Source organism: Anas platyrhynchos, chromosome 8 (genome assembly GCF_047663525.1).
Source record: "Anas platyrhynchos isolate ZD024472 breed Pekin duck chromosome 8, IASCAAS_PekinDuck_T2T, whole genome shotgun sequence".
Classification (NCBI taxonomy): domain Eukaryota; kingdom Metazoa; phylum Chordata; class Aves; order Anseriformes; family Anatidae; genus Anas; species Anas platyrhynchos.
This window is the reverse complement of record NC_092594.1, coordinates 24,707,863-24,734,522: the sequence shown is the minus strand read 5'-3', so window position 1 is coordinate 24,734,522 and position 26,660 is coordinate 24,707,863. Positions and strand designations below refer to the sequence as shown.

Here is a 26,660-nt window from a genome sequence, read left to right as displayed (position 1 = left end):
TTGTCTTTGCTTGACTATATTTTAATTATCTCATTAGATTAATGTTAATACAGTTTTATCAGGTCATTATTTCCCACTGAAAGATTACAGTATTAAAAGTTGACAGAACAGCTCAGTGCTGTACCGAGTGACGCCTTCCTGCAGGAAAAGCTCTAATATATTCAAAGGCACTCATTTGCATCATCTTGATTACTAAAAACAATTAAAAATTAATATACCATTTATCAAATAGCTTTAAAAAATACAAACACCTTTTAACCAGTGCTAATAAGTTCACATACCCAGTGCAAGACAGGGTACAATCAAAAGCTGCAGCATCCTGCAATAAAATATATAAAGACAGAACTGCTGCTAAAATATTAGTTTGGTGACTTCTTCGGAATATTATTCCTTCTGGATATAAGAACATTTTCTTTCTCTCTCTTTTTTTTTTTTTTTTAAATTGTGTAACTGAAATGCTGATCAACCTAGAGAAGACAAAAAATACTTCCACAAAGTTAAATGTCTTTATGGAAGTAATTCATATCTGCAGCTAGCACAAATGTATGGTATCACCTTAGGCAGATTCAAATAATCAGTAACCATGCATAGTCAAATTTTGTTCTTAATTCAAATTTTATTTAGAATTAAAATTTGTAGTTTAAAATGTATGCACATTCTGTAGGTATAAAAGTTTAAAAAAATACATTGATTTATTGATAAATGCTTCAGGTTAAATTTACATTTTCATACATTATCATTATATTGCAATAATTGTTTTGCATCTTTTAACACTTACAAAAAATAAATTAATGAGATTGAATAAACCATTTGAAACCATTTTAAAATAACTCCTTAGAAAAGAGGGATAAAGTTTGTCATAACAATCCTTAATTCCTTGCTATTGTAAATAAATAACTCTTCAGCTAAGCAATATAAGGAAGTATGGGTTGGCAGAAAAGCACTTACCCACACGGAGACTAGAAAGCCATGGCGGAATGCCAACATTGTACCGAAAACATGAAAATAATTCTAACCTGCCAGTTGACAAAGACTTGACATCTCAGAACAAATAATCACCTCACACCTCTTCCCCAAATCCCCCACTCTTCACCAAGGGTGACCTGTAAAGGACAAGGATTGACACAATGTCTCCTGTTTGTTAGAGAGGCTATCACAGTAACTGTATGTAATTTGGTAATTATTCTTAATTAAACAAAGATTGTGTTTGGTTACCATCAAATATTTAATTACTCACCACACACCAATGACTAAGGATAAAAGTTGCTCTGACAGCATGCTGACAGCTGAATCTAACGCAGCGAACTGCGATCCCTCTGCAGCTCCCCGGGAGTAACACCACTCTGCCCACTCGGCCCTGTAGGACAGCCCAGGTTTCCATTTGGGGGACATTAACTAAAGGCTCCAAAAAAATAACTGCTGCTGTGCTCGCATCTCCAAAGGGCTTAAACACTGCTACCAGCAGACAGACAGTGGTAGCTCAACACAGACACAGGAAACTCTGGAGCAAAAAGAAGTGTCAAAGCATCAAGAATACGGGAAGAGGTTACAGGGACAAACCAAAAGTCTTTCTATTTTAAAGTCAGCACCTTTCAGACCTCCTTTACATGAAAAAAAATACAGAAAAATCTGAAGAACAAAAAATAAATAATCATGCCTTAATCTCCTTGCTGTGCATGTTGGTCACCCTTAAAGACAGCAGAAAAGTTCACTGATATGGAGATTTGGGGGGAGGAGAGGTTAACAGTCAACACCTGCAAATCAATGCCCTGCAACACAAAGTCATTGATATTAATCATTCACCGCGCCTTCTCTCTGAACACGTTTCTGTGCATAAATCAAATGCTGTGCTACTCCAGGGGTAGTTTCATCATGCTGTGCTACTCCAGGGGTAGCTTCATCTCGGCTTCACTGAACAAGTCGTCTCAGAAACGGGGCTGTTTCAAAATTCGGAGACCTTTCCTTTCAAAAGGCTGCTACAGAGACATGCATGTTTATACACAGATGTATACAAGGTTAGAAAAATATTTAATTTTAGCTTGTTTAAATAATTATTGAAAAGTGTTAATACATGAATACATTAATATTTGTACAATTAAAACTTTATATATAAATATTATATATATATATATATATATATAAAGCATTTTTCATAGCAGCCATTGCATATATAGTAAAATGAGTCTATCTAAAGTTCATGCTGCAAAACTCAGGCCAAGCAGCATAAATCCTCTTCCAAGAGGAACTTCTGTACCAGAGCTAAAGTTTCAGGAACAAGATTTCTGCTGTTACAGACAGCAGAGATGTTGATTTCTCCTCTGTCAGATATTGCCCAAACCGCCTAAGTGCATAGCATTTTCAGGGAGAAATGCCACTACGTGGAATCACTTGATGGTTTCCAAGCTTTAAACACCAGGATCAGGCCAACACATTCTACCGAGAAGGCAGAAATATAACGGAATGCCTTGAAACAGACTCATTAACACAAGGTGGGCCACGGTCTCGTGGCAGCTCGTCCAAGGGCACCGGCACCCCTCTCAGCACTGCGGGGAGATTCCAGCAAGGGGCAGAGGCACTGTGAGGCGGCATCGTGCAGGCCAGGGCTTAGAAACTCATGTTTAGTTTGTTTTTGTTGAGTTCCCTTTCCAGGTTTCCTATCAGGGTATCGATACTTTCCTGTAGGTCTTTGAGGTTTGCTCTTTGGTCCACTGCCGAATCTATCGCTTGCATTGTCAGGTAGCTCTGAAACGCATCCTCCCCAGGGACAGGCTGCGAGCGTGTCGTGAGCCCGTCCAAGTCATCCACCCTGCCACTGTCATCCCCGCTTTCTGCATCCTCCGAGGGGACGTAATCATAGTCTGCTTCACCCAGACAGTCTTTTGGGTCTGAGAAGTAGCTCTCCCCACAACCGCTCCAGTCGCCGGCGTAGCGGTTGCTCGATGGGCTGTCCAGGCCGGCTGGCCTCAGCCTGAGCACCCCAGCCATGTCAGTGCCGCCCAGATTCAGCATTTGAGGCCGGGGCCTCCTGAGCCTCAGGTAGTTCAGGGATGAGGGGTGCTCTGGAAGCATGTTCGGATGTGCCGGTTCTTGGGCAGCTGAGTGATGTACTGGAAAAAAAGGAGAAATTAAACCAGATGTGGCTGAATTCACGCTGCAACACAGAGTGCATCGCAGAGTGCCCAGGCTCCCCTTTGCAGTGCAGGCTGACAGCATGCAGGGACATGTGCTCACTCACAGCCAGCACTGTCACGTCTTCTGCCACCCTTTGATACAAAATACTATAGGAAAACTACTGTAAAAGCTGTTTTGAAGGGTCATGCCAGAATCAAACTGCAACAGAGAAACCCTCTTTAGAAGGAGAAACTCCCAGAGGAACACTGATTAAATTCACTGCATTAGTCAAACACCATTCAGCTACGGGTCAAAGAAAAGCAAACAGCTCGGCTCACACGCTTCATCCAGGCTAAAAGAAGTAACAGAAAGCAGGCACAGGTTAAAACACAACAAAAATACCAACACTGAGAAACACCTAGAGAAGCTAGAGATGCACCAGAGCTGAACTCTGGTGTTTCTCTCTTGCCCTAATGTTCTGCACTATTAATAGAAGCTCATTTGCATTAATTTTTCTAAGCAGCCACAACCAGAGGCACACTCAGGCAGGTTTGCTGGCAGCATTACCTGAGCTCATAATTACACAGCACAAGTTACTAACAGTCTCCTCCACTGTTACCGGCCTCCTACAGTAAACAGCACAAATATTTTTACTGGCCTGTGCCTATTAAATGTCTGAGCTGCAAAACTACTTTTTTTTTTTTTTTTGGTTTTAAACAGACCACTGCCTCCTGTCATTAAATGCAGAGACTCCCTACGTGCGCTCACTGCTGAACACACAGCGTGCACAAACACACCTCGTTCAGCTTCTGACCCATTTTCCCTCAGACTCGTCACAGGCACAGCCTCAGCCCCAAGACCTGCCAAATGTCTCTCCAGGCCACACTACAGGTTTCTTAGGGGGACTTTAGCCTTGCTTTACGTCTTGCATGGTAATGTGCAATAACTATCACTGCTTTTTTTTTTTTTCCTGCCTCTCCCATAACAAAAGCCCTTCTGTTTAGACTATGCTCCATTAAGATGAAGGGGCATGGGTTAACAATAACTTGCCAGTATTGCATGTTCTAACCAAACAAGGACTTACTTGTTTTCGGTTGGAAAAATACGGAAATTGAAGTATTGCACAACATGTTGGTTATCAAGCTGTCCCAAGCTCCTGGAGATTAAATGGAAGAGACCAGACTGCGATCTCTCCCTCAGGTCCAGCTGCTCTGTTCACACCACACCAAGTGTTTGCTCACTCACATCTCTGCAGTCGTATTTACCTCAATTTTAGCACAGTGTCCTGCACACCTTTTTCTTTCAAGCCACAGGATTCAACCTTTTCTTCAAGGTGAAGAGCTCTACTACTTACCTTACTCTCACCTCCTCGACAGTAGTGCATACTCCTACAGACAAAGCTGCATCTACGTGCCTTTGTTCCCCACAGTAGCCATGCTATGAACTATCCCCAAAGTGTCACGATGAGCTTCTGTGCAGTATTTGCTGCCTAAGCAGCTCTTTATCCCTTTTTCCAGCCACATTTCCCACCTCTCTTGCACTGCCTCATGAATGTGACTGACAACTGGTGCCCGGTGGCTCTGGGGCTGCCAGCCCCTGCTGACAAGGGCACATACATAGAGCCAGCTTCCTCCGGCTCTTGTTTCAGCCAGAGGCAGGTTTCTGTGGGGCTGCACTGAGCAGACCAGACACCAGGCAGCTTCCCAGAGGTTTTGACCCAGAACGTGGTTGGTGCATGCTTGGCACAGCCGCCAGGTGAGCTCTCACCCAAGGCAACTCCAGGACACAGTCACTGTCAGGTCAGCAGAGTGTGAAGAAAGAAGTACAAAAGCACTGCCATTTACTTTGTCTCCAAGCTGCTTTCTAATGGAAGCAGTCCATTAGGAAATCAGACTTCCAGGGGGAGGAAGAAAAAAAAAAAACACCACACTGGAGACAGTATTTGTTCTTCCCTCAGGGCATTTACTATCCACACTGACTTTTTTGCCAAACTCATCTCTCCCATTGCTAAGAAATGGAGGCAGAAGCAGGTGCTTCCAGCCAGCCAACTGCTAGAGGCACTCTTGGCAAGAGGTTTTCAGCAGGGGATGGAGCCCTGTGATGCACCCAGTGTGCAGACTGTTCGTAATAGCAACAAAAATCATGATAGCTGCAGTTATCGTCTCACCCAGAAGGTACTGAAAAGCAGAACTCCTTCTCCTCATGTAAAAATAAGTGTAAGAACACATAGCATCAGACACATTATTCCTTTAGATTAACTGTAATTGTTTCATTGGTGCAGAAAATTAGCAGTTTCCTAAGAGCAATTACTACGTTCTAAAAGGGAACAATTAAGAAGCTGCTAAGACGAGATGCATCTTCTCTTAGTCTCAAGCATTTAAGGGTTTTCACTGTTCATGTTTGAGAAACAAATGTTAAAATACTCAGAGTACAAAAAAAACACACACAAAAAAACAAACAAACAAACAAACAAAAAAAGAACAAGCCACCAGTTCTCCACACCATCAGTGAAACCACTGTGAAAAAGGAAGCTACTACAGCACAGATCAACAGATCCATCATCTGTATAGAAAGGAAACTTTCAACAACTATTTGGCCAATGAGTATCTGAAAACAAAATTAAGCCCATTGGATCTAACGTTGAGTTGTTTCACAGCGTTACCCTCAAACTTAACTGAGAAGCTCCAACACCTTTGTCTGCTCTTGCCTTGGAGCAGTGCTTAGTGCGATTCAACAATAGAAGAAATGCTAAGGAATTCACTGTGGGCTGAAGGCTCACTGATGCCACTGCATTTCCACTTATGTCTCCCCTAATCGTCAGGGAAATTTGAACACTGAATAGTCATTGCCCATTTGAAAGGAAGATCTTAGCAGAAATAATTGCCTTCACTGGTACTTCAGTAGTTAATTAAGACTGGAATTTCATTTCCTTTCTTACTGGGAACTGACCCCAAATTGGACAAAACCATACGACCTCTTAAGTTTGAAGGGGGAGATAAAAGGTACTTACCTTTTTATAAATAAAACATAAAGACAAAAAAAACAAACAAAACAAACAACAGAAATCACCACACGCAACATTTTTCCTTATGCAAAGCTCTGGAGAAACTACCAGAACCTGCATAGCTCCTACTGTAAGAAGCAACTCTGCCAAATTACAAATGTAGAAATAAAGCAAACCATTGAAACAACTAATGAATCCCACACACTCAGAATCCTGAATAGTAGAAGCATAAAAGCAACGGAAAGAAAGAAAAACACTGTAATTCAGATGTGGAGACATTATTACTACTGGGTCTGCTTTCTCTAGTGCCTTGACTTACATAAAGCACTTTTCACTGCTTCTTATGTTACACTCAAACACTTCCATTTGGTGAGAAAGTAATTAAAGCAACAAACTTCCCATTAAGCGAAGTGACTGAGCACAAGGAGTAGATTATATATTTGTCATGATTTCTTTACGTTTATAGGTGATGCCACAGTACCTTATATTTTAAGAATCCTGATGCCACTTAATTATCCCGCGACTTAATCTACATTGACACACAGTAAAAACATACAGCAGTGACTTGACATTTTCCTCTGATCAGGCTCATGAAACAGTACCTGGCCATAGCTGGAGTAAATAGTGAAGAACTTCTATGTGTTTTTTGAAGTCCAGGGCACTAGCAAGCTCCTCTGAGTCTGTGAAGACTCTGTTGTTATGGTTGGTGGTCTCCTGCTTCTGGCTCAGTAAAACTGGCCCAAAACACACAGCTAAGTTCTGGCACGTCATCTTATTCACTTCGTGGTAAGAAGCCACCAGTTTCAGGTGATCCAACAGCATCCTCAGGGTAGCCTGAAAGAACAAAATATTAGATGAGGCAGTGCTGACATCCTAACATCATTGCTCTAGAGGGATAAGACCAAGACTCAAAGCTGAGGATTTGCTACCAACACCCCTCAGTGGCACACCTAAGTGCTGAATTAAAAAATTGTATTAAGGAGACTTGTTAAGAGCGAATTTCAGGTAAAATTTATCTCACTTTTTACCTGATTTCAGTTTTATGTGGATGAGTTTCCTCACAGTGGAGAGAGGGTGTGACGGCAGGGAGAGACTGCGTAAGCATTACAGGCAATCCAGATACATTAGAAAATAAAGAAGACTTCAATAAGACTTCAGCATCAGAACAAGCTTCCAGAAGTCTACTTGCTTTAATAAAAAATGACCTGATGCTAACTGGCTGGCAACCCCCTCCTGCTGCAAACGGGAATGACTTACGTGAAATCCATAAAGCAGTATAATTTTAACTGCTTAGCTTGCAGAGACAATTCACGAAGGTACATTTTAATTAAAGTTATGTCCAGGTACCTTCACTTTCAGCTGTAAAGCTCTCATGTATCTTTACCATAGGAAGCATTTTCAAAGACTTGGAGCATCAGAAGTCGATGTGGACTGTTAAGTCAGAAAACTGATGTACACATTTTGACATGTTCTAAATACAGCGTGAAAATGCTACTTTATTTTCTGGAGCAAGTCATTTACCATCACTTGACCTTGTTAATACCACTCACCTTCTCAACATCTGGCAGGCAATCTAGAAGGGCCACTGTGTGCTCAGAGTCACTTGGGTCATTTTCACAACCATTCGCTGCCATTTTCAGGGGATTTTTTACCATGCCATCCACCACTGCTTCATAGAGCTGCTTAGTTATGAGGGGCGAGGGTAGCTCTCGCAGGTAATCCTTTAGGACGCCTTCAGAAAAGACACAATGATAGCTGCTGTTAGCAAGCTGCATGTTCACCGATCAGAATTGGTTGGGAGCACTAAGGCATACAAAATTCACCCATCTCGTGAGAAAATCCTCCGTGCTCATGACAAATCTGGGAGAAAGGGACAGGGGAACAGCTGTGAGGGACTAGCACAGGCACTGGCCACAGCTAGGGGGATGCTGAGAACTGAACATTTGCACTTCTGTAAGTTGGTTTTAAAGGCTGGGTGGTACTTCAGTGTCTGTGGGGTTTCGGCAACTGTAAGAAGAAAACCCAACACAAGACTCCAACCAGCAGCAGGCCCTGGAACACACATGAACATGATGCCATCAGAGGCAGCAAATACTACCACATTCTGCTATTTAACAAAGCACAAGTTTGGATGAGCTCAGTCTTTATAACTTAGCTGCAAACTGAACTGTATCGCAGCGGGCTTTCTCATGAGCCTGTTTCTAAAAAAGAAATACGGGGAACGGAGTTAACACTTTCCCCTTCACAGCCACGTTTACATGCAGAATACAAGTAAAAGTTGGCTTCTCTCTGTAAAAATGTTTTTACCCTCAAAATGAAGAAAGGCTGCATCTCTATAAATGCAGACATCCACGTCACACTGCATGAGCAGTGCTAACTGGGCTGCACCACGCACTGGAGTGGTCAGACCATCCTTCCCTGCAGTTTGAGGAGTGGGGCAGCCAAACAAAACTTGCATCTGTGCAGAGCAACACCCAACACACAGCAGCCCGCCCCGAGCTTAAAACAGGAACATTCCAGCAGGAACATAAAAACCCAGAACAACCATCTGTATTTTCCTGAAAACATATTCCTCTGGGCCTTTGTTTGCTTTTTTTTTGATGATGGCTTTGTTTTAATGGATAGCAGTTACAGAAGTAGCAGATTCTTAAGTTTCTGTTTAGTAACTCACATTCCTCCACCAGATTTTATTTCTTCCTCTCATTTTAGAGGCCCATGTCCCACATGCGGGTTAACTAGTCAAAATATGTCTGAGACTAATGTGGCAGGAGCTGGAGCAGCGTGTCATAGGTTGGGGTGCTTTTCCCCTTTCCGTAGGCAGAACACTAGCAAGAGGTGCTGACTTTATCAGGATTTGGCAGGGGAGGCTGAGGAGGCTGACATCAGAATCAGCTTACAGCAGGAAATGAGTAAAAAGGTATGGCTTAATCACATCAGCTTACACTGATGCAACATTCGTAGCTGTCTGTTACCAATAACCTAGGAGGAATTCCTGCAGACGCATCCACAACCACAGGACTTCTACCTACTGAAAGAGTTTCTCCCATTTAACCACGGATAGGAGGCTCATTTGGGAGCCACAAATGCCCCCTGACCTTTCGAAATCTTTCTGCTATTCACTCTGCCAAATTAGCCCTGTAGGAGGCTGCTGTTATTTTCCAGGAACCTACGGCTTCCCACTGCTGGCTGCCAACCCCCTAGCACATTCTCCTTGACACAACCCCTCACCCCACAGAACAAATTTAGATGGCAAGCTGAAATTGCCATCCACTTCATTAATTCCTCATTTTTCTGACCCACTGAGCTGTTAACAGTAATACACGCTTTACTCAGAGCTATGAATTCACACGGATGAGAACAGACATGATGCAACAACACTGCTACCGGTCAGTTCCTAAAATTGGCAGCCTGCTTCATTTTGGGCCACGAGCACACTTAATTGTGTGTAAGTCTCTGCCAATCCCAGAAGCAGTTTTCAGTCAAGATTTAATCATTAAATGTTCATTCTTTGGTCTCTGGATAGCTGTCAAAAAAATATCTTTATAATCTTCTAGAAAAACAGTGCTACTCAAATTTCAAACAGGACACAAGAAAGCACGCCTCTTCAAACCTGCCAGGAGTTACTCTGAGAATCTGCACTGCACGGAGCACATGTTTTGGCTTAGAGAAGCATGAATCACGTGCACCAGCCTCAGCACTGCAAGTGCAGCCGCAAAGCACCAGGGCAAACACCCCCATCAGCCAGACTCTGCAGGCATACGTGACATTTTGTACTGTGGGCATTTTCATTCCTAGTGCTAAGCACAGCAGGTACCTCGTCTCTGTCAGCAGAAGTCGCATGCTCACCTTTATGTCCAGCCCCCAGTGCCCGCAGCTAACCAGAGGACAGCTCGTATTTTGGCCCTGCCCTGCCTGCTCCCTGCAACATGCACAGCATCACCGCGTTGAGGCTTCTCAATACAACACCAACACGGGCACTACAGGCCATTACGTGGCACAGATGCAGAGCTTCCAGGGGGAATCATTTTTAAGAAGTCATTTCTTAAAACAATTTTCCTCATAGGTAAAGCATCCGGTAGATACATTCTTGCAATGTAGCATACAAAAAGCATAGCCAGTAGGCTTTGTGTAAGAAAGACATCAAGGCTTTTCACTCATATGACCCTAACTCTGGATATAAAAAAATTACACTACAGCAGGATGTAGCAAAAGGAGGACTCATTGTCCAGGATGTCCTGCACGGTCACCACAAGCTCACCAGCATCAACAAGGCTTTCAGCAATGGTACCGTGACCCTAAAGCGCACTTTGCAATTTAACCATCACATCCTAGGCTCATGACAAAACAACAGTCAGACCAGTGCTGCTGCCCTTCCAGGGCTCTGTATCTGTACTGAGCACTCCTGCAGTACAAACTTCAGTTTCAACCAATTATGGTGGTTTTGAGTGCACAATGTGCTCAGGGATATAAAATGTTCACAAAATATTACAAATTCTTTTGTATACAGATAGGAGGAAACTCCTATAACCTTTCCCAGAAAAATTCTGAATCACTTCTGCAAACAGTTTTATTGCAGATGATTTCTTGGACCATGGGAGTGCAATGACGTTTTTATTATTGCAAAATTAAATGCGTCAAATTTTACATCAGCCAAAAATCTGCATCAACCAAATATCTGCCTAACATTGGCAGATATATGACATCTGCTTACAAGCCAACATCAGATAGCTTCTTCTGTTTGGCAAAGATTGTTTCTCCCCCTTCTGAGTTGATTTACTAAAATGGAGAAGAAAGAGGTTTTCAATAATAACATGATTTTAGAAACCATTGCTGCCCTTTTTCATGAACTTATATGTAAAGAGAAGAAAATATTAAGTCATAAGATTGTCTGTATTATTTACTTTTACCATACACCTTCTCTTAAAAAAGGATGTCTCGTACCAGAGTGAAGCATAAACACAAGATTCCACTCCTGCAAATGCTTGTGCTCGAGAGCAACATCAAATCCAACAGCAAAGCCAGCCAAGGCGAGTCAGGTGAACTGACTAGCTGGATATTCTTTACCAAAAGGTCTATTAAACAAAGTAAATGTCACCAAGTAATATCTCCTGACACTACTTCGCATAATTATGAAATATACTGAACATAAAATGAATTCCCAACATGCTGGAATGAAATCAGAAGTCAACAGGACAGAACTTTCCAATACGTCTGAAAGTCCCAAAGTGCTCTGGCACAGAAAATTTATATCCACTGCTGTTACGTGATGCTTTTCCATCACTGGATGCATAGGAAATGAATGTTATTGCCTGACTGCCTGGAGCGGTTAGTTTACTCTGTGATCCCTTAAATTAGATCAACTTTTGTTTACATAACAAATATCATCAACAGTTTTAGAATTGTTCCACCTTTCAACAATGACAAAAAAACACCTCAACAACTTCAATTGTACTGTGCAGCTCCTGTGAAAAGGCTCACTTAAAAAACTGGTGCAAACGAAGATAAGCTTTGTAAGACCTTCTGTTCCTCTGCTCCCAGTCCTTCCTACACGTGCCAGGATCTTGCTGTGAAAGCCCCCAGCCTTGCGCACCGTTACCTTCCTGCACCAAATGCTGTGTTAGCTGAATTCCATGTCCTCCTCCCTCCCAAGCCCAGCTACCTGGTATTTGTACATCTCCTAGGTTTGTACATCTCCAACACACATTTTCACTTGACTTTTAGCAATACAGGGAAGTAATTAATAGCTTGTTAAATGACAACAGAAAACTAATTCAGAGCCCAATTGCACCTTTTTGAAAATGCACATGTCCAGATTATATATTACAAGTAAAGTAAACATCTTACCTGTTATCACATTAATGTCTGGGTATTGGCTTTCAGAAAGGGTAACTGCCTTGCTGTCCCTCTCAAATGCCTCTCGAAGCTCTTTCTTAACTGCTGCTGAGCCACACAACCGATACAGACCTACAACCTAGAGGCAAAAACAATAGCCCCACATCAGTTAGCACTCATCACACAAGGCACTGTTGATCCGTAAGGGAATAACGTTACAGTTTTCCGTAACAGCAGACATCCTGAGCAGTACTTCACTGACAGAAGCGAAGTTTTAAGTCAGAAGCACGCCATCAAGTAATTCAAGATCATTTAGTACTTTTACATAAAACTTAGGAAATAGAAATACAGATGAAACATTGATTCTCCCTTTATCCTATTCATTCAGGTCACCACTGTTTTTCCTGGTGTAACTGTTTAGTTATACAACGTAAAACTGGACCTTCAGCAGAAATAAATGAGGACAGAGAGCATTTTGAACTTTAAATACACCAAATTACACTATACCAAAACAGTTATTCATCATTAGCAGAAAAAAAGTAGCCACACTACTTACTACCTACTAACACCAAGAAATGCTATAAATCCTCTTTTAAAAATCCTTAACATTTTTCCACATGAATAAACTAGACATAACTAAAACTAAACTATATTTGATGCCAGTAAAAAGAATTTCAAGAGAACTATGAATGCTCCATTATGACATCCACAAGATGCTTTTTGAAAGATGACAAGATGTTGACTTGCATGTTTCAAATTACATGGTAAGTTTTATGCAAAGCAGGGGTTACTTCAGATGTTCAAGGTGACAGGACTGAAGTCCACAACACACCTGGACTGAGTTACTAATTTAACATGCTTTCACATAAATTTTGCATTTTATCATTACTGTACTTTTCATCAACATCATTTATACAAAGCACTTCCATGAGTGAAAGGAAATAAATCTTAAATACATTATTTTTATGGACTCTGCAGGCAGGTGTACTGAGCTACGGCTAGACCAGAACTGCTGTGTACTTTGGCAAACAAAAAGCCCCAAAACCTAATGCAGACCGCGCAGACTTAGAACACGCATATCCAGGTTTGCAAAGAAGAGTATTTGTCTGGCCATATATTAATTCCTGTTTAAATAAGTGGAAAGTTACTCATGGAATTTGTACTCCCTCTTTCCCAAGACTGAATGACCTAGTATTTGCCTAAGAGAATTTCTTTTAACTCTGAAGTTTCCTAATGCCATGTCTGAAATTCAGGTGGAAATGACATACCATGACAGCAGTCTGCAGCCTATAAGAAAATTAAAAACGTCAGACGGGCACACGGTTAAAACAAGAAGTTAACAGTATATTTTGCATTTTTGGTACTCCCTGTGCAAATGCACAAATCAGATTTCATGCTCAAAAGCACCAGGTGCATGCAGACAGCTCAGATCCTAGTCGCCTCATTACCAGTAATGCCTTGATTACCCAATATCATTTGCATGACTAGGTTCTAATAAGCCCAGAATAAAATGCTGAAACCATGGGACACATATACTGTAAAGAATACAACTTCTTTCTTCCACTGATTTGCATGTTAGGAGAAGCACTCACAATGAAAATCACAGTTGTTATCAGCAATTACTTGCAATAAGTAATTACATAGAAATACTATTGCTGTCTGTATTACATGACCTAAACAGCCACATTACCTGGCTACACCTGGACTTACAGCCAAACTGCCAGCAATTTAAAATAGCAACAGTGGTAGGTGTGATCACTTCTCAATTTCACCTGAGCAGGAACATGTGTAAAAGAAACCAAGGGCTCACACAAGCTACGGAGCAGTATACTGAAGTCCTCTCACCAATTTCAGGTGAATTGCCAAGGGGAATCATCCATCCTTAGGACTGTGCATCTTCCTGTCTAACAGACTTGTCTGTCATGACTTACGTCTTCATTGAATGATCTGTGCCTCTAGAACAAGACATTGCCAAATCCCAATCTCTTATTTAATACAACATTTATTTATTAATAGTGCTGTGACTTATTAATAAAGGCTTATTAATAAGGTCGTGCCTTATTTTGACAGTGACCCTACATGCTAGGCTGCAGGTTCATTTAACTACGCCCAGTCCTAGAACACTACTGCAAACGAGTGTATTTCTTTACAAAGGCCAAGTTGGAAGCATTGATATCACAGTCCTGTTATTGTTCCCACGATACAATGACAAGTGTTCAACAAACAATAGGAGCAGCAAAAAAAAATTAAAATTTAAACACGGAAAGTTTTTTTTTAATTATCCCTTTTCCACTCACTGCTTATGCTCCAGAAGTAATAACGCAAAGATCTGTAACAGCAGAGATCCTGGCACAGCAATATTAACAGCACAAAACAGGTGTAAATATGCACAGTACCTGACAGCCTCTCTTTTCAATCTCCATAATGCATTTCTGAATTAGAAGTGGTACCATCAAGCCCGTGTTTTCCTTCTCCACAACTTTTCGAGCATCTACGCCAAACATCACTGGCTCCCTATCTGCATCCAGACCATCGAGGGAGTTCTCCCACTGTTCCATAAGCGACAGCTTGACGTAAATAAGTCCCCTTGGCTCCAGTCTGACAGCCAGCTGATGTGTCTTTGTCACTCGAAAGAGAGTGGGAAGAGCCACAGTGCCATGACAACACACACGGTTTTTCCGCGGGGTGGGTTCCCAGCTGAACACCACTAGCTTTAAGTGCTGAGCATTTTCAATTTCTATGTTGAATGTGTGGTCCATATCTAGAAACGTTGTCCTGCAGGTAAGCAGGGCTGTTCTTGCTTTGTTTACCGAATCAACCTGTATTGCACAAAAGACATCTTTAGAGTCTATTCTTGGTGGTTTCAAGTCTTCGGCACCATAAAAGTGAATGCTCATGAGTCCGGAGATGTACTGAGAACACTTGGGTTGATCAGAAAAGTTGTAGTGCCTGAAAGCATCAATATCTATCTCAGTTTTACCACTGTTACTCGGAAGGCTCTCCTTTCCTTTCCCACACTTAGTTTCAGGTCCGTGTTTACCTGATTTCGTTATGAGTTCAGGAGAGTCACCATCGCTGAGGTAACCACCTTTGCTGGAGGACTTGGAACTCCTCGAGCTTTTCTTTTTGTAGGTGTGCTGCGACGACACGCTGCTGTCAAGATGGTAACGACTTATCACGTTCCTGCTGGCAGCTGCAGTTGAGTTTCCAGAAGATGGCGAAGATGTTGTATGGCTTGTATCCCGACAGTTCCCTTTCAACAGGGAAGAAGGATTATCTGAACTATTATGGCTTGAAGTTCCCTTGACACTCAGCTTCCTGCTGAGCTCTGGCAGCTTTTTCATTTTCATGGAAAGTTTCCTCACAGTTCTGGGAGATTTAATTCTATCAGGGAAGGGCCAGTTGATGGATCCGCTTTTTTTCAAGGGACTGGGACTTGGAGGAGAAATTTCTGTTGATGGTATATCAGCCTTGTGTGCAAGTATAACTCCAGACCCTTTAGGAAAAAAAGAACATTTATATAGTTTTGAACCATTTGGTAATCGCAGTTTGCAGCTATGGAAATAAAATATAGAACTAGGGGAAAATATGTTGATTTGTCCTAACTTTATAAATGCAATTCAGACAATCATCAGTCAGATGGTCAAATGTTCACAAGCATACAGAAAGCTGTATTCTGCTGACTTGTTCAGCCAAATTTGGCAGTTCATAGTCAGAGCCCTGATCTGTTCTGCTTTATGGAGGTGAAAGGGCCAGAAACTACAGATAAACAAATGAGCTATTTCACCACTGCATTCAGCTCGGCCCATTTGTGTTATATCCCCCTTCATCCAAGCAGACAACTGCATTCCTGGGGCACAGGTGCAACGAAGCCAGTATCAAAGGGGAAAACACTGGATTATGACATGCACTCCTGTCTGCAAAGAAATTAGTTATGAAGACAACACATTAGCATTGCCCTCTCAAGTCTAAAGGAAGCAGGCTCATCCCTGGTAAAAAACACTGCTTTTTTTGCACAGCCCTAAAAAAAAATGCACTAAATACTTCCCCCTGTAGATGCAGGCAGTGTCTCACACTTCTTCTGCCATTGCTTTCAGCTACCCTTCTCTGCTGCAGGAAGGAGGAAGACAAACACAAAGATTTCTTTCTTCTGAAAGCTGCATCGTGCAGTGCCGCATGCTAGGAATTTTCCCTTTCCTGGCACAACCATCCCACAACAGGGCTTAGTTATACAGTTCCCAAGTGACATCTTTGTGGCAAATCACTCATTTTTTCAAGGAAATACAAAAACTCAGTTACAGTTCAAGCCTTTCTCACTGTCACCAGCATGAGGCAGTGATGACTGCAGGAAAGGCAATGATACTTACATGAGTTGCTGAAGCATGCAAGAGGAGGAATTGAGGCCAGAATGATAGATACAAATAAAATTTCAGAAGTGCATTCATTTAGCGCCACTTTTCTATCCATCAAGAAACTGATAGTGGTTCCTGATAGCAATATTCACCCCATCCACTCATCCCTTGGCAAGATCTAGTAGCTCCAGCCGGACTTGTGTAGCTGTGGGCAAAAGGCTGAGGCACCAGGGAGCCCCCAGGCAGGCTAATCCCTCCTTGTGCAGCTGGAGACCACATGGCTGTAGCTACCAGCTATCCATCCTCCCTGCTAACCAGGGGAAGGCAGAATCTATTCACGGCATGTAGAAGGAAAGAAAGAAGAGACTTCTTTGAGATACTCAGGAAATGATACTTTACAGCAGTTGCTTCTACAGATTTTCCTAACGCTTGCTGTATAAAGCCTAATAACTAAGTCCAAATCACTATACTACTAGTGATATTTACAATCCTCCTGCTCATCCAAATTATGTTTTCACAATTTAACTACAACTTTTTAATACTTCACTTAGCTTAAATAGCGTAATAGGCAATCTAGCCTTTGATCAAACTGATGCGATGCCTTTTCTTTTTCCCCTCAAAAAACACCTACAAAGACTAGTTTTAGTCCCACCAGAAGTTTGGCTTTAATAACTTTTGCAGGTAATTGCTTAAAAGAGCACCTCTGTAACAGAAAATTTCATTTAAGAAGAATAACACCTTAGAATTGGTTCTCCAGCACAACAGAGTAAGACGCACCTAGCCCTGCGTCTCACGAAGGTGTGCCCTCGGAGGGCGCGGGCCATTTCTAGCACGCCTGCTGTGCTTTTCTGGCAAGCAGCTAGTTAGGAACGTGCTGTTTGATAAAGCTGGACAAAGCCCTGTTTGTGCTGCGACTCGCACCCTGGCTGCGCTGGTGGGCTGGCCTGAGGCACCCCGTAGCAGTTGGTGGCACACTCCAGCCCACTGGCATTCACCTTCCCTTTCTGCCACATCTCTAGCACAGGCTTAGAAAAGCAGGCCAGCAAGCTGAACTTCCCTCCATCTCCTTATAGCTGAAAAGCCAATTGACATTGTGACTTCTTTGGGTCCAACTTCTGCTGCCTGCAGCGCCAGACAGTTAACATGAAATACAGGGCTGTGTGGGTCAGTATTCCCAGCAGGGTCACACCACACACTGGCCCACTGAGGCCAGCAATGCACTGAGGTACACACCAAAGCACTCTTTTAACCTGCAAAAAAAAAAAAAAATTTTTTTTTAAACTCTATGAAAACTACTGTTTTGACAAATTCAGTCCTGTGTGCAAACCCACATAATGCTTCAAGGTCAAACAATGGCAAAATTATTAGAAATATTAAAAAAAATCTCTAAGAACTCTGTAATGGTATCTTATTTTCTTCCTGTCAAACATACACTGATGTTAACTAAGCTGTGACAAACCCAACTCTGGGATCACTTTTTCTGGAACAGAAGTGCTGAACTACTTTAAACAGGCCACTGATGGCAGCAGGACGTGACTACGAAGCAGCAGAGGCCGACAGGCTGACCACCACCTGCCCTGCACCACAGCGGGCCTCAGAGCATCCTCTGCGGGGCCACCCCATCCCAGGGGAGAACAAACATGTTTAACAGCACTCTGCATCACTGACCAGGCTTAAGAGTTCAGCATCTGCAAACAAGAATGAATTCCTTGCAAATATTCTAAATGTTAATGATTCTCCACGTCACACAGAGCACAGCAGGCTTCATTCGAATGCTGGCATTGGACCAAACTCCACTGGCCTCAGTGCCAGGCACGACTCATTTGGGCCACTTGCACCAAGTTCTCCTCCCTTCAAGGTTTCTTTCACGGCACAAAAAGCAGCTTTGGCTCTATTTCCCCAGTAAGAGGATAAAATCTGTTATTCAGTACAAATCTGGAGCTGAAAAGGGCTATAACAACTTTAAATTAAGTGCTTTTAGTCCTCGGTGGCTACATCCCCTTGCCTCTTTCACCAGCAGGTCCTTAAGGTACGGTTGCTGGATGGATCAGAGACATGCCCGTGAGGAGGTCTCAGCCCGAGGCGTGCGTGTGGTGCCCTACAGGCCCACTGCTGCAGCCCCACACAGGCAGGAGCCCCCTCAGCCTGCAGCAGTCAGCACAGCGCAGCCCTCGCCCACCCTGCCCGAGGCTCCAGCACCAGCCCAGCCGGAGCTCATGATGTGCTGCCCCGTGACCTCACATGGCCCAGAGGCAGCTTCGTTGCACGTGGTGACATTTTGTCACTGACCTCTCCTCCGTATACCACATCCTTTTGGTACCACAGACGTGACACAAATATTCCACATGAATGCTTTTTTGCCTTATGTAACCACAGCTCCTTGCACTTGAAAAATAGTAAAATCACAAAATGCCTTCATCTGAAAAAATTTAAGCAAAGAGGATTTGCAACATATGGAAGTCAGCAAATGTGATCTGCTGCCCAGAATGATCTATGTATACTGCTGGAAGCTCATTTGCAACATGCAAGCATGAGAAATATTTGCCCTCACTGGCCCCAAAAGATGCATTTGTAAAGCAGGATAGCGGTCATGGCATAAATGAAAAAAAGAGCACTGTAGTTTTAATTTGATTTAAATCAACCCCAACACACACCAACTGGAGCTGTAATGCACAGTACCAACCTTTGGTTCCTGCCAAGGTCCTCACAAGCTACACTGAGCAAGTCCTACCAGAACATCTCTGAGATACAGACACACATGAAATGATTCCCGATTAGTTGGACACTAATCCCAACAATAAACCTTCCCAAAAACTAAAACATTACAAATTCTCCAAAAAGTCCTATTTGGAGCTCCACAATGTAAACCTTTCACAAGAGCAGACACTACCAAGGGGTGCTATTGTTCAACATTTTGCAAGTGATACACACATCTAGCAAAACATACTGAGTACAATCTTAAACAGTTGTAAAGAAAATTTACTTTGAAATTTTGCATATATGAAAAACTAACTGCAATATGAGAAGTTCACTGAGTAAGAAAATGTCCTCTACTTCCAACCATGACCATTTTGCCTGTGCAAGGACACATTGAACTAAAAACGAGCTCCACAGTCCGCTTATATTTCCAGCTAAATTCTCCCAGGGACCTAAAAGCATGAGATGATGCCATGTTTCTACACTACTGACTCACAACCAAATTAGTTTCTTACTGCTGCCCTTTGTGTTTGTCATAAACAAAATACATTAAGTGTTTTCTCAAGCTCTGCTACAGGGTCAATTTATTTTTAGTCAGTTTCCTTTCTAAAAACCAGCATGGCTAAAATTATTAAATGAGGAATTACCTGACAAATCCTATTAACATAAATGGCATTTACTGAAGAAAGTAACCTGAACAACACCAGGAACTCATGACGTAAGTTATGACTATGGTCAAATTAGCACCCCTACAATTACGTCCCATTTAAAAATAACATTTACAGGACATATGTTTGCTACTTTTTTGGGGAAGACTTCAAATAAATTAATTCTGTTGGATTTTTTCCTTATATTTCAATATAAACTTTTCCAAAAAATAATAAAAAGAAAATAAATGACCACATTCTCTGTACAAAAGTTTGAAATTCAAACAAGGCAGCATTGTTTGAAGCTGTAAAGGTTAAACTAATTGCACGGTCCAAAGAACAAAACAACAAATTATAAACAAAATTTTGTTGGCTTTAAGAGTATACCACTTTTTTCTTCCTTTGCTTCTCAAAATCTTTCTTAGGTTCTAGCACTAACCAAAACTGACATATATGAAATTATATTCATAAGAAAGTTAAGCAGACTCTTCCCCAAAGCAGTAACTGTGTGTTTCTCAGGAGTTACTGTTTGATGATGTATGCAGCTCTCTCAAAATATAGACATCTATTTCGTAGCAATTGTGAGTGCAATTCAAACAAGGTTCCAACACAAATAAAGTTAAATTGGCCATGTTGCCCTTCATGCAGTAATTGTGTATGGATGAGCTGTCATTTTAAATTTGACTGAAAATAACTGTAGACACCTTAACTGGACTGAAAAGGAGAACGAAACCTCTTCTCCATGATAAAGCCAATTACTGAGCAGCAGGGATTCTCTTCATCACCAACTAATCTATTCAGCCTGATCACTATTCAAAGCATGCAAAAGCATAGCTGCATTTAAAATAGCTTAATTAACTCAGTGCGCACCAAACCAATCAGGACAAATTCGTAACACTTTTTTCCTGGTTTAATGAAGGACTCTTTAAATGGGCAATTGTGCTCTCATGAATAATTGTTTCTTCTGCATGGAAAAAAAAAAGTTTTCCTTCTTTCATAAAGAGTTTTATTTTTTAAAAAGTCATACATCAAGAGATTAATCACCAAATTAATCAAAGGGAGTCAAACAGCCTGTATGATGTGCTCATGCCCTTCCTCGATAACCATGCTTAATAACGACCACTCCAAAGTGCCTTAAACTTTCACCATGAAAAAATATCCTATTTCCCCTATCTTGCAAGCAAATATAATTGGTCTAAGTATTCAATGCAGACTATAAAGTGAACTATTTCTAAATAAATGTTCTCAGTATACTTTGTGACTAAAGTACATTCAGATCTGCAGTATTTCCACAAAAAGAACAAAATGTGAGCTCCCAGAAGAGAGGACAGAGTGCTTTTTCTTCCACTGTTTACAGAAGTTGCTTTGGTGCCTCTGAAAACATCTCCCATTCCCAGAAGCCATCTCTGCGCTGGAAATCCAGGCAAAATAACTTCTGGCATTTACAGATTTGGGGCAAATTTTCCAGGAGTGAGCACCACAGGGACAGGGCTCCTCCAGAGGATAATGCAGAACAGGAGCCTGGTACCCAAGATTCAGGTCCTCTGCTGGCCCAGGAAGAGATGCCTGTGACCTGCCTCTCAGTGCAAGTAGGCATTTAAACCAACCCCAAAATACACAAAGCAGATCATCTTACATCTCTCCACTGCCTGCAAAGCAAGCCAAGGGCAACAATCTTCAAAATTCAGGCATCCAGATGTCTACATGGTGTAACATGAACCCTCTCAGCTTTTGATTATAAAAATATCGTATATCCACACGAAGCAGATGATTACTAATGCATCTGCTTTGTACATGAAATACGGAGAGTGCTGGCAGATGAGCTGCTCTGTCAAGAAACCAAATCGGTGCCAGGAGTGGAGCCTGGAATTGCCTGTCTCCTGATTTTTATGCTAAGACTGTAACTCTCTCAACAGGATACTGGAATTAAGGTCAAAATATAAGAAACGTCCGTAATTAAAAAAAATACCTTTTTGGATTTTTTTTTCTTCCTTTTGTTCAGTTATTTCTGTTTGGGTTTTGTTTGTTTTTCTTTTTTTTTTTTTAAATAGACTGGGAAAAAGTCTTTAATAAGATGCTGAACTCATATACCAATGGAATTATTAAAATGAGACTATCAAACCCTCAGCCAAAAGTAACAAGCCAGTTAAAACCATTCCTCTCCAGTCTATTAGATTAACCTGAGAGATTCAACAAGAAAGCAATTACAGAAAGTGACATAATGAATGGCATTTATAGTCTTCCAAAAAGCTTTTATGAAAAATCCTAGCAACTTCTGAAGATATTAAGCAGTTTCAAGATTCCAAGACCTGAATCAGACACTAGCTAACAGAAAGGAAACCAAGTGTGTCCTCTCATTAACAGGCTTAAGTAAGCTCACTTTATAAAACCTTTGTTTTCAGCCAGGTGGGAGCCAAAACTAACAAGGACTGTTTTGAGTTCAGAGCTGGTTGCAGAGGGCTGGCAAGCAGGGCAGAGGAAAACCACATCCACGCATACCAGGTGAGCAAACTGACTGAAAAATCACTGTGCAGCTCTACATTTAGTAGGTATCAATATCACTACTTGAGTCTTTTTTTTCCTTCAAATGAACTTAACATGCACTTCCACTGGAAATTTGCTCAATACAGGCAAAAGGAAGAGAAAGAGAAAAGAGATATAAGAAAGCCTCATTATTCCTTTAGAAGAGAAGAGACGATACAACACTTTTGTCTTCCTGAACCCTCTTACCTGTTGAAAGGCACCTGAATGCAGGATTGTCTTCTGCTGCCGGCACGCCCTGGGTCTTGCTGGCAAACCTCTGCCGCTGCTGCTGCAGCTGCTCCCCAGGGTGCACAGCATCGGCTGGACCCAGCTCGCCAGGCTGAGCGTCTCCTGCATGCTCTGGGGAGCCTGGGGGGCCAGCGTGGGGCCCCAGCTCCCGCCCCAAGTCCCTGCTGGGCACGCTTTTGCAGCAGCCTGCAGGGCAGTCTGTGGTGACAGGGTGATTCGCAGCAGGACGGAGGACCCGCACGACATCTGGCTCGTCGTCTTCAGGGATGGGATTGTACCATATTTCTCCTTCATCGTCTGCATCGTTATCTTCACTGAAGTCGAAGGGACAGCGTCTCAGCACAGTGGAGCCCGCGGTGCTCGGAAGGGCGCTCACAGCACCGCAGCCAGGTACAGGGTGCTCCTGCCCTCCCGGGGACTTGGCAGGAGCCTTCTGAGTTTTAGGTGTAGGCTGCGGGCTGGGAGACTTGGGTACCTGGGTGACAGCCCCCTGCATTTTCTTACATGTGCTTTCTCCCTCCGGGCAAGGGGCTCTGTGAGTGCTCTGGTGCAGCCAGTTGCGTTTCTTGGAAACAGTAATGCTGTTCATCTGTGGCCGGTGCTCAGGGACCTCGCTTGCCTTCGGAGACTTGGGTTCTTTTCTGCTCCGTGGAGCTATGTAAACATTTTCAATTAAATCTGCTGTCAGAAAGAAAGGCAGAAAGAATGGAAGACTTAGAATATCACTTTGTTTTTAACAGGACAAAGACATAAGCTGTCATGCTACATTTGCCATAGACCCCATCCAAGAGGGCAAAAGACAAGTTGATACCATCATAAAATTATACCTCAGCCTGCCAAAACAGAATGCTCGTATAATTAATAAAAAGTCAGACTAGTCGGGCTGTATTTTTAACACCATGTAATTTAGATAAATGGCAGACAGACAGCTCTGTGGAAAGGTCACGCATACTTAGATAGAAACGGCTGCCTTTTGCTCTGGTAAGTTCAGGTACAGGGGGTTTGACAAGCTGCTACCTACTAGTTCTACAGTCTGTTTCTGCCACTGAAGAGCAGCCCGTGCTTTTTGTATAACATACTGCTCAACTAGCTACCAAAACCGTGTAGATTCACTGCTACATATAAGTACAAAACGAAGGTGAAGACCTCTGCTGTGCAGAACCCTCCAGAAAGGACTGTCCTTACCAGCTGCATGCTACACAGAAGACGGGAGCATCCTCTGATTTGTGGGGAACGTGAAACACAAAATCGCAAAAGAATCAAAGGTGAAAAGAGAAATCTAGAAAAGTTTTTAAATAAGCCATTTTACAAGTAAATTTTCATCTAATAACTGATCAAAGTCCATTCACAACTCCCAACTTGACACAGCTGCATTAAAACAGCGGGTAAGCTTTTAATAGTGCACCACTGGGCAGGCTCCTCCCTGCCCCTGATGACTACTTCAAGGCCCTCACCTTCCCCAAAAAGCCCAAGGAACTCTGCAGGCAATACAAATAGGCACAGCGTGCAAGAACTGCGTTCCCACAAACAAAAATATCTGCCACTTCCTGCTCTTCCAGGGAAATGCAGGCCCTTCTGCACGGGCTAAGCAAGCCTGCAATTCTCTAAACCAGAAAGCCTGCGCTTCTTACGGCACCCATAAAAAGAGCACACGTGCCCAAGTACGCACCGATGGACAGCTGGAGCCACGGGCTGTCCCCTGTGCTAGGAGCAGCAGGCACGCAGAGCGAGCTCGGCAGCGTGCTCCACCGCAGCTGTTCTCATTGCGAACCTGGGCATTTCGGGAAGAAGCTACCTGCACAACTCACCACAGACTCGTTAATAAGCCGGCAGCTTCGGAGCACTCACGTAACCCTCCTGCTTGCAGAGGCACGCTGCGTATCGCGCCTGCACACAGCTACCCACTCGCATCTCCCAACCAGCCCGTGCGCTGCCAAGAGACATCGATTGCAAATGTTCACTGAATCCCATCCAAATGATACACTTGCATTTAAGTCTTCCAAGAGCAGCTCTCGCAACCAATAGCTGTGTTTGCAAGTACTGCTTCCCCTTTATTCAAGCTTGGCCCTGATCCTGAAAGCCCTTATGCCTGTTTATTTTAGTAACAAACCGTTTCGCATGCAAGTATCTGCACAACCAGCAGTTCCATGGAACAGAGTGAGCTCTAAACATCACGAGCTGTTGTAGTAATGAGACAAATTCACATAAATAGGAAGCTTTCGGAGCTATGCAAGCGAGGAACACACTTTTTGCTCCAGAGCAAACCTTCATTCGGAGGAACACCACCTGCCCTGTGATAGGGCTCTGCTCCCAGGCTGCAGGGCATCCCAAAAGCTCTGCAGGCCTCCGCTGGGCCAACCCAGCACAAACACAGAACAAGACAACAGCTCCTCCCCAAAGGCTTTGACATGGCGCTGAAAATACATAAATAAGTAGGAGTTGGAGGTTCAATTCACCTTCCACACTTTCTGCAGAAGATTAAATAAGTCACTAGTTAAAGCTCAAACATTATAGCAACACCACCACACTTTCAGAACTAGAGCCGCAGCGTTTCAGCTCAGCTGAGGTCAGGATAAATACTCTGCCTATTACGTGCACACATGAAACATTTCGGCACGATGCTGGGCTTTTTGGGCTGCTTTTTGGGCCGTAACGCGCTGGGAGTGGCTGGTCCCAGCCTCCCCATACACAGGTCAGGACAACCCGCAGCCCCTCGGCTTGGAGCAACGGCCACGGGAACGCGCTCTCCTCCCCGAACCTCTCAGCAAAACCACAGCACAAAGTTATCATGGATTTAAATGGTACAGCAGCGAGACTAAAGTTTTATTAGTTAGCTTTCAAACGCATTGTGTAATATAAAAAAAATGGAGACAACAAAAGCCAAAGAATGACAAACAGCCACAAGCCAGAGAACAGCAAACAGTCATATGATAAGAAAGTGTGTGGGGACCCACACAGAACGGCAGGCTGCACTCAGGAACCAATTATTACAACGAAATTTTACTCCTGAGATGGAGAACGACTGATGTGAAGATGCTATCGCTGAGGACTGGTTCAAGTCCCGAACTTGGCCGTGCCCAAGTGGGTTACCTCTGCTCTCGACAGAGCTGGAGCTTTCCCAAGGTCTGCAAGCCCGACAGACGCTTCCAAGCTGCAGTGAATACCTCACTTCTCCATCCCCCCGGGTGCTGCCAGCTCCAGTTTAACCCCCCTCGGCTTCGGGGCTGTTTTGGTTTGCCGGCGGTTACCGGAGCCGACACGGCGCGGTGCCGATCAGGCAGCTTTGGGGCCGGGGGAGCTCCCCGTGCTGCGGGCAGTACCCCCAGCGGGCGGCACGGAGCGGCTGCGGGAGCCCGGCCCCCCCACCCCCCTCCCCGGCTTCTCGCTTACCCTGCGGGGCGCAGGTCCCGCCGTGGCGGTGCCCGCCGCCCGCCGCCCCGCGCTGGGACCTCCTGCCGCGGAGCTTGGAGAGGGTCCTGCGGAGCGGCTCGGCCATGCCTGCCCGCCCTCAGCGCCCGCTGCCCGGCGGCGTGCGGCTGCCGGCGGCCCCCGGGAGGAGCGGCAGCGGCGCCGACGGCCCCCGGCCGCGCTGCCCCATGGCGGCGTGTCTCCGGCTCCGCGCCCCCGGCTGCCTCAGCGCTGCCGCCGCGCACATACTTGGCATAGCTGAGCGGGGTGAGAGGCCGCCCGCACTGCGCATGCCCCCGCCCCGCGCCCTCCTGCCCGCCCGCCCCGGGGCCGCTCCCCGCCGCGGCGCGCGGCCCCCTGAGGTGAGGGGGGCCCGGGCCGGCCCCGGCCTCGAGCCTCCCCGTGCGCGGCCGGGGGCTCGCTGCGCGTTTTAAATGCCTCTTCTCCCTCGATGCTAAACATTGCCCTCAGCCCAAAGAAACAAAGCCGTGGGCTGCAGATGAGCGCTGCCCACGGGCTCAGGCTGCGCGCGCGGTGCTGCTTGCTCCCCAGAACGTCTTCAGGTGGTTGCCTGGGCCCTGGCCGCAGCTCCTCGGCACAGTGCTGCCAGTGAGCCCTCGGTAGCCTTCGGTGTTCCAGCCAAATGCCATAGAGATAAAAGACAAATGGCATTTGGACAGCAAAAATAACATACTGAGACTGCTTCATCTTTGGTTTGGTGTGTATGTTGCTCACACACCTCACACCAGTTCCATTAGTGAGTGTGCATCCCCTCCCCACCAACCTTGGGAAAAGGTACGCCTCTGATTTGCTACCGAGATAAAATCCTCAGATGGC

At 43.9% G+C, this 26,660-nt stretch overlaps 1 protein-coding gene across 3 annotated transcripts; it reads right to left on the bottom strand.

The window, feature by feature from the left end:
* Positions 1-596: 596 nt before the first annotated feature.
* Positions 597-26,100, bottom strand: SYDE2 (synapse defective Rho GTPase homolog 2). 3 transcript variants are annotated; one of them, XM_027462795.3, is made up of 7 exons: positions 25,806-26,100; positions 22,374-23,093; positions 14,344-15,443; positions 11,960-12,086; positions 7,666-7,847; positions 6,718-6,949; positions 597-3,107 (listed from the first exon to the last, which is right to left on the bottom strand). In XM_027462795.3, the coding sequence occupies exons 1-7, from the start codon at positions 25,909-25,911 to the stop codon at positions 2,605-2,607; spliced, it is 2,970 nt and encodes a 989-aa protein (XP_027318596.2). In that variant the 5' UTR covers positions 25,912-26,100; the 3' UTR covers positions 597-2,604. The 3 variants fall into 3 exon arrangements, with proteins under 3 accessions (XP_027318596.2, XP_027318595.2, XP_027318597.2); XM_027462794.3 differs by having other exon boundaries at positions 22,374-23,096; positions 25,806-26,099; XM_027462796.3 differs by lacking the exon at positions 25,806-26,100 and adding an exon at positions 24,224-24,364 and having other exon boundaries at positions 22,374-23,096.
* Positions 26,101-26,660: the final 560 nt, after the last annotated feature.

What these genes read in the sequence shown, in the direction of transcription:
- SYDE2 (XM_027462794.3), bottom strand. Translation starts at nt 25,911, where the DNA reads ATGGCCGAGCCGCTCCGCAGGACCCTCTCCAAGCTCCGCGGCAGGAGG. An exon ending in GCCTGCCAGATGTTGAGAAG is followed by an intron (nt 6,950 to 7,665) that starts GTGAGTGGTATT and finishes TTGTTCTTTCAG; the next exon opens with GCTACCCTGAGGATGCTGTT. An exon ending in TTTACTCCAGCTATGGCCAG is followed by an intron (nt 3,108 to 6,717) that starts GTACTGTTTCAT and finishes CTTTTTTTCCAG; the next exon opens with TACATCACTCAGCTGCCCAA.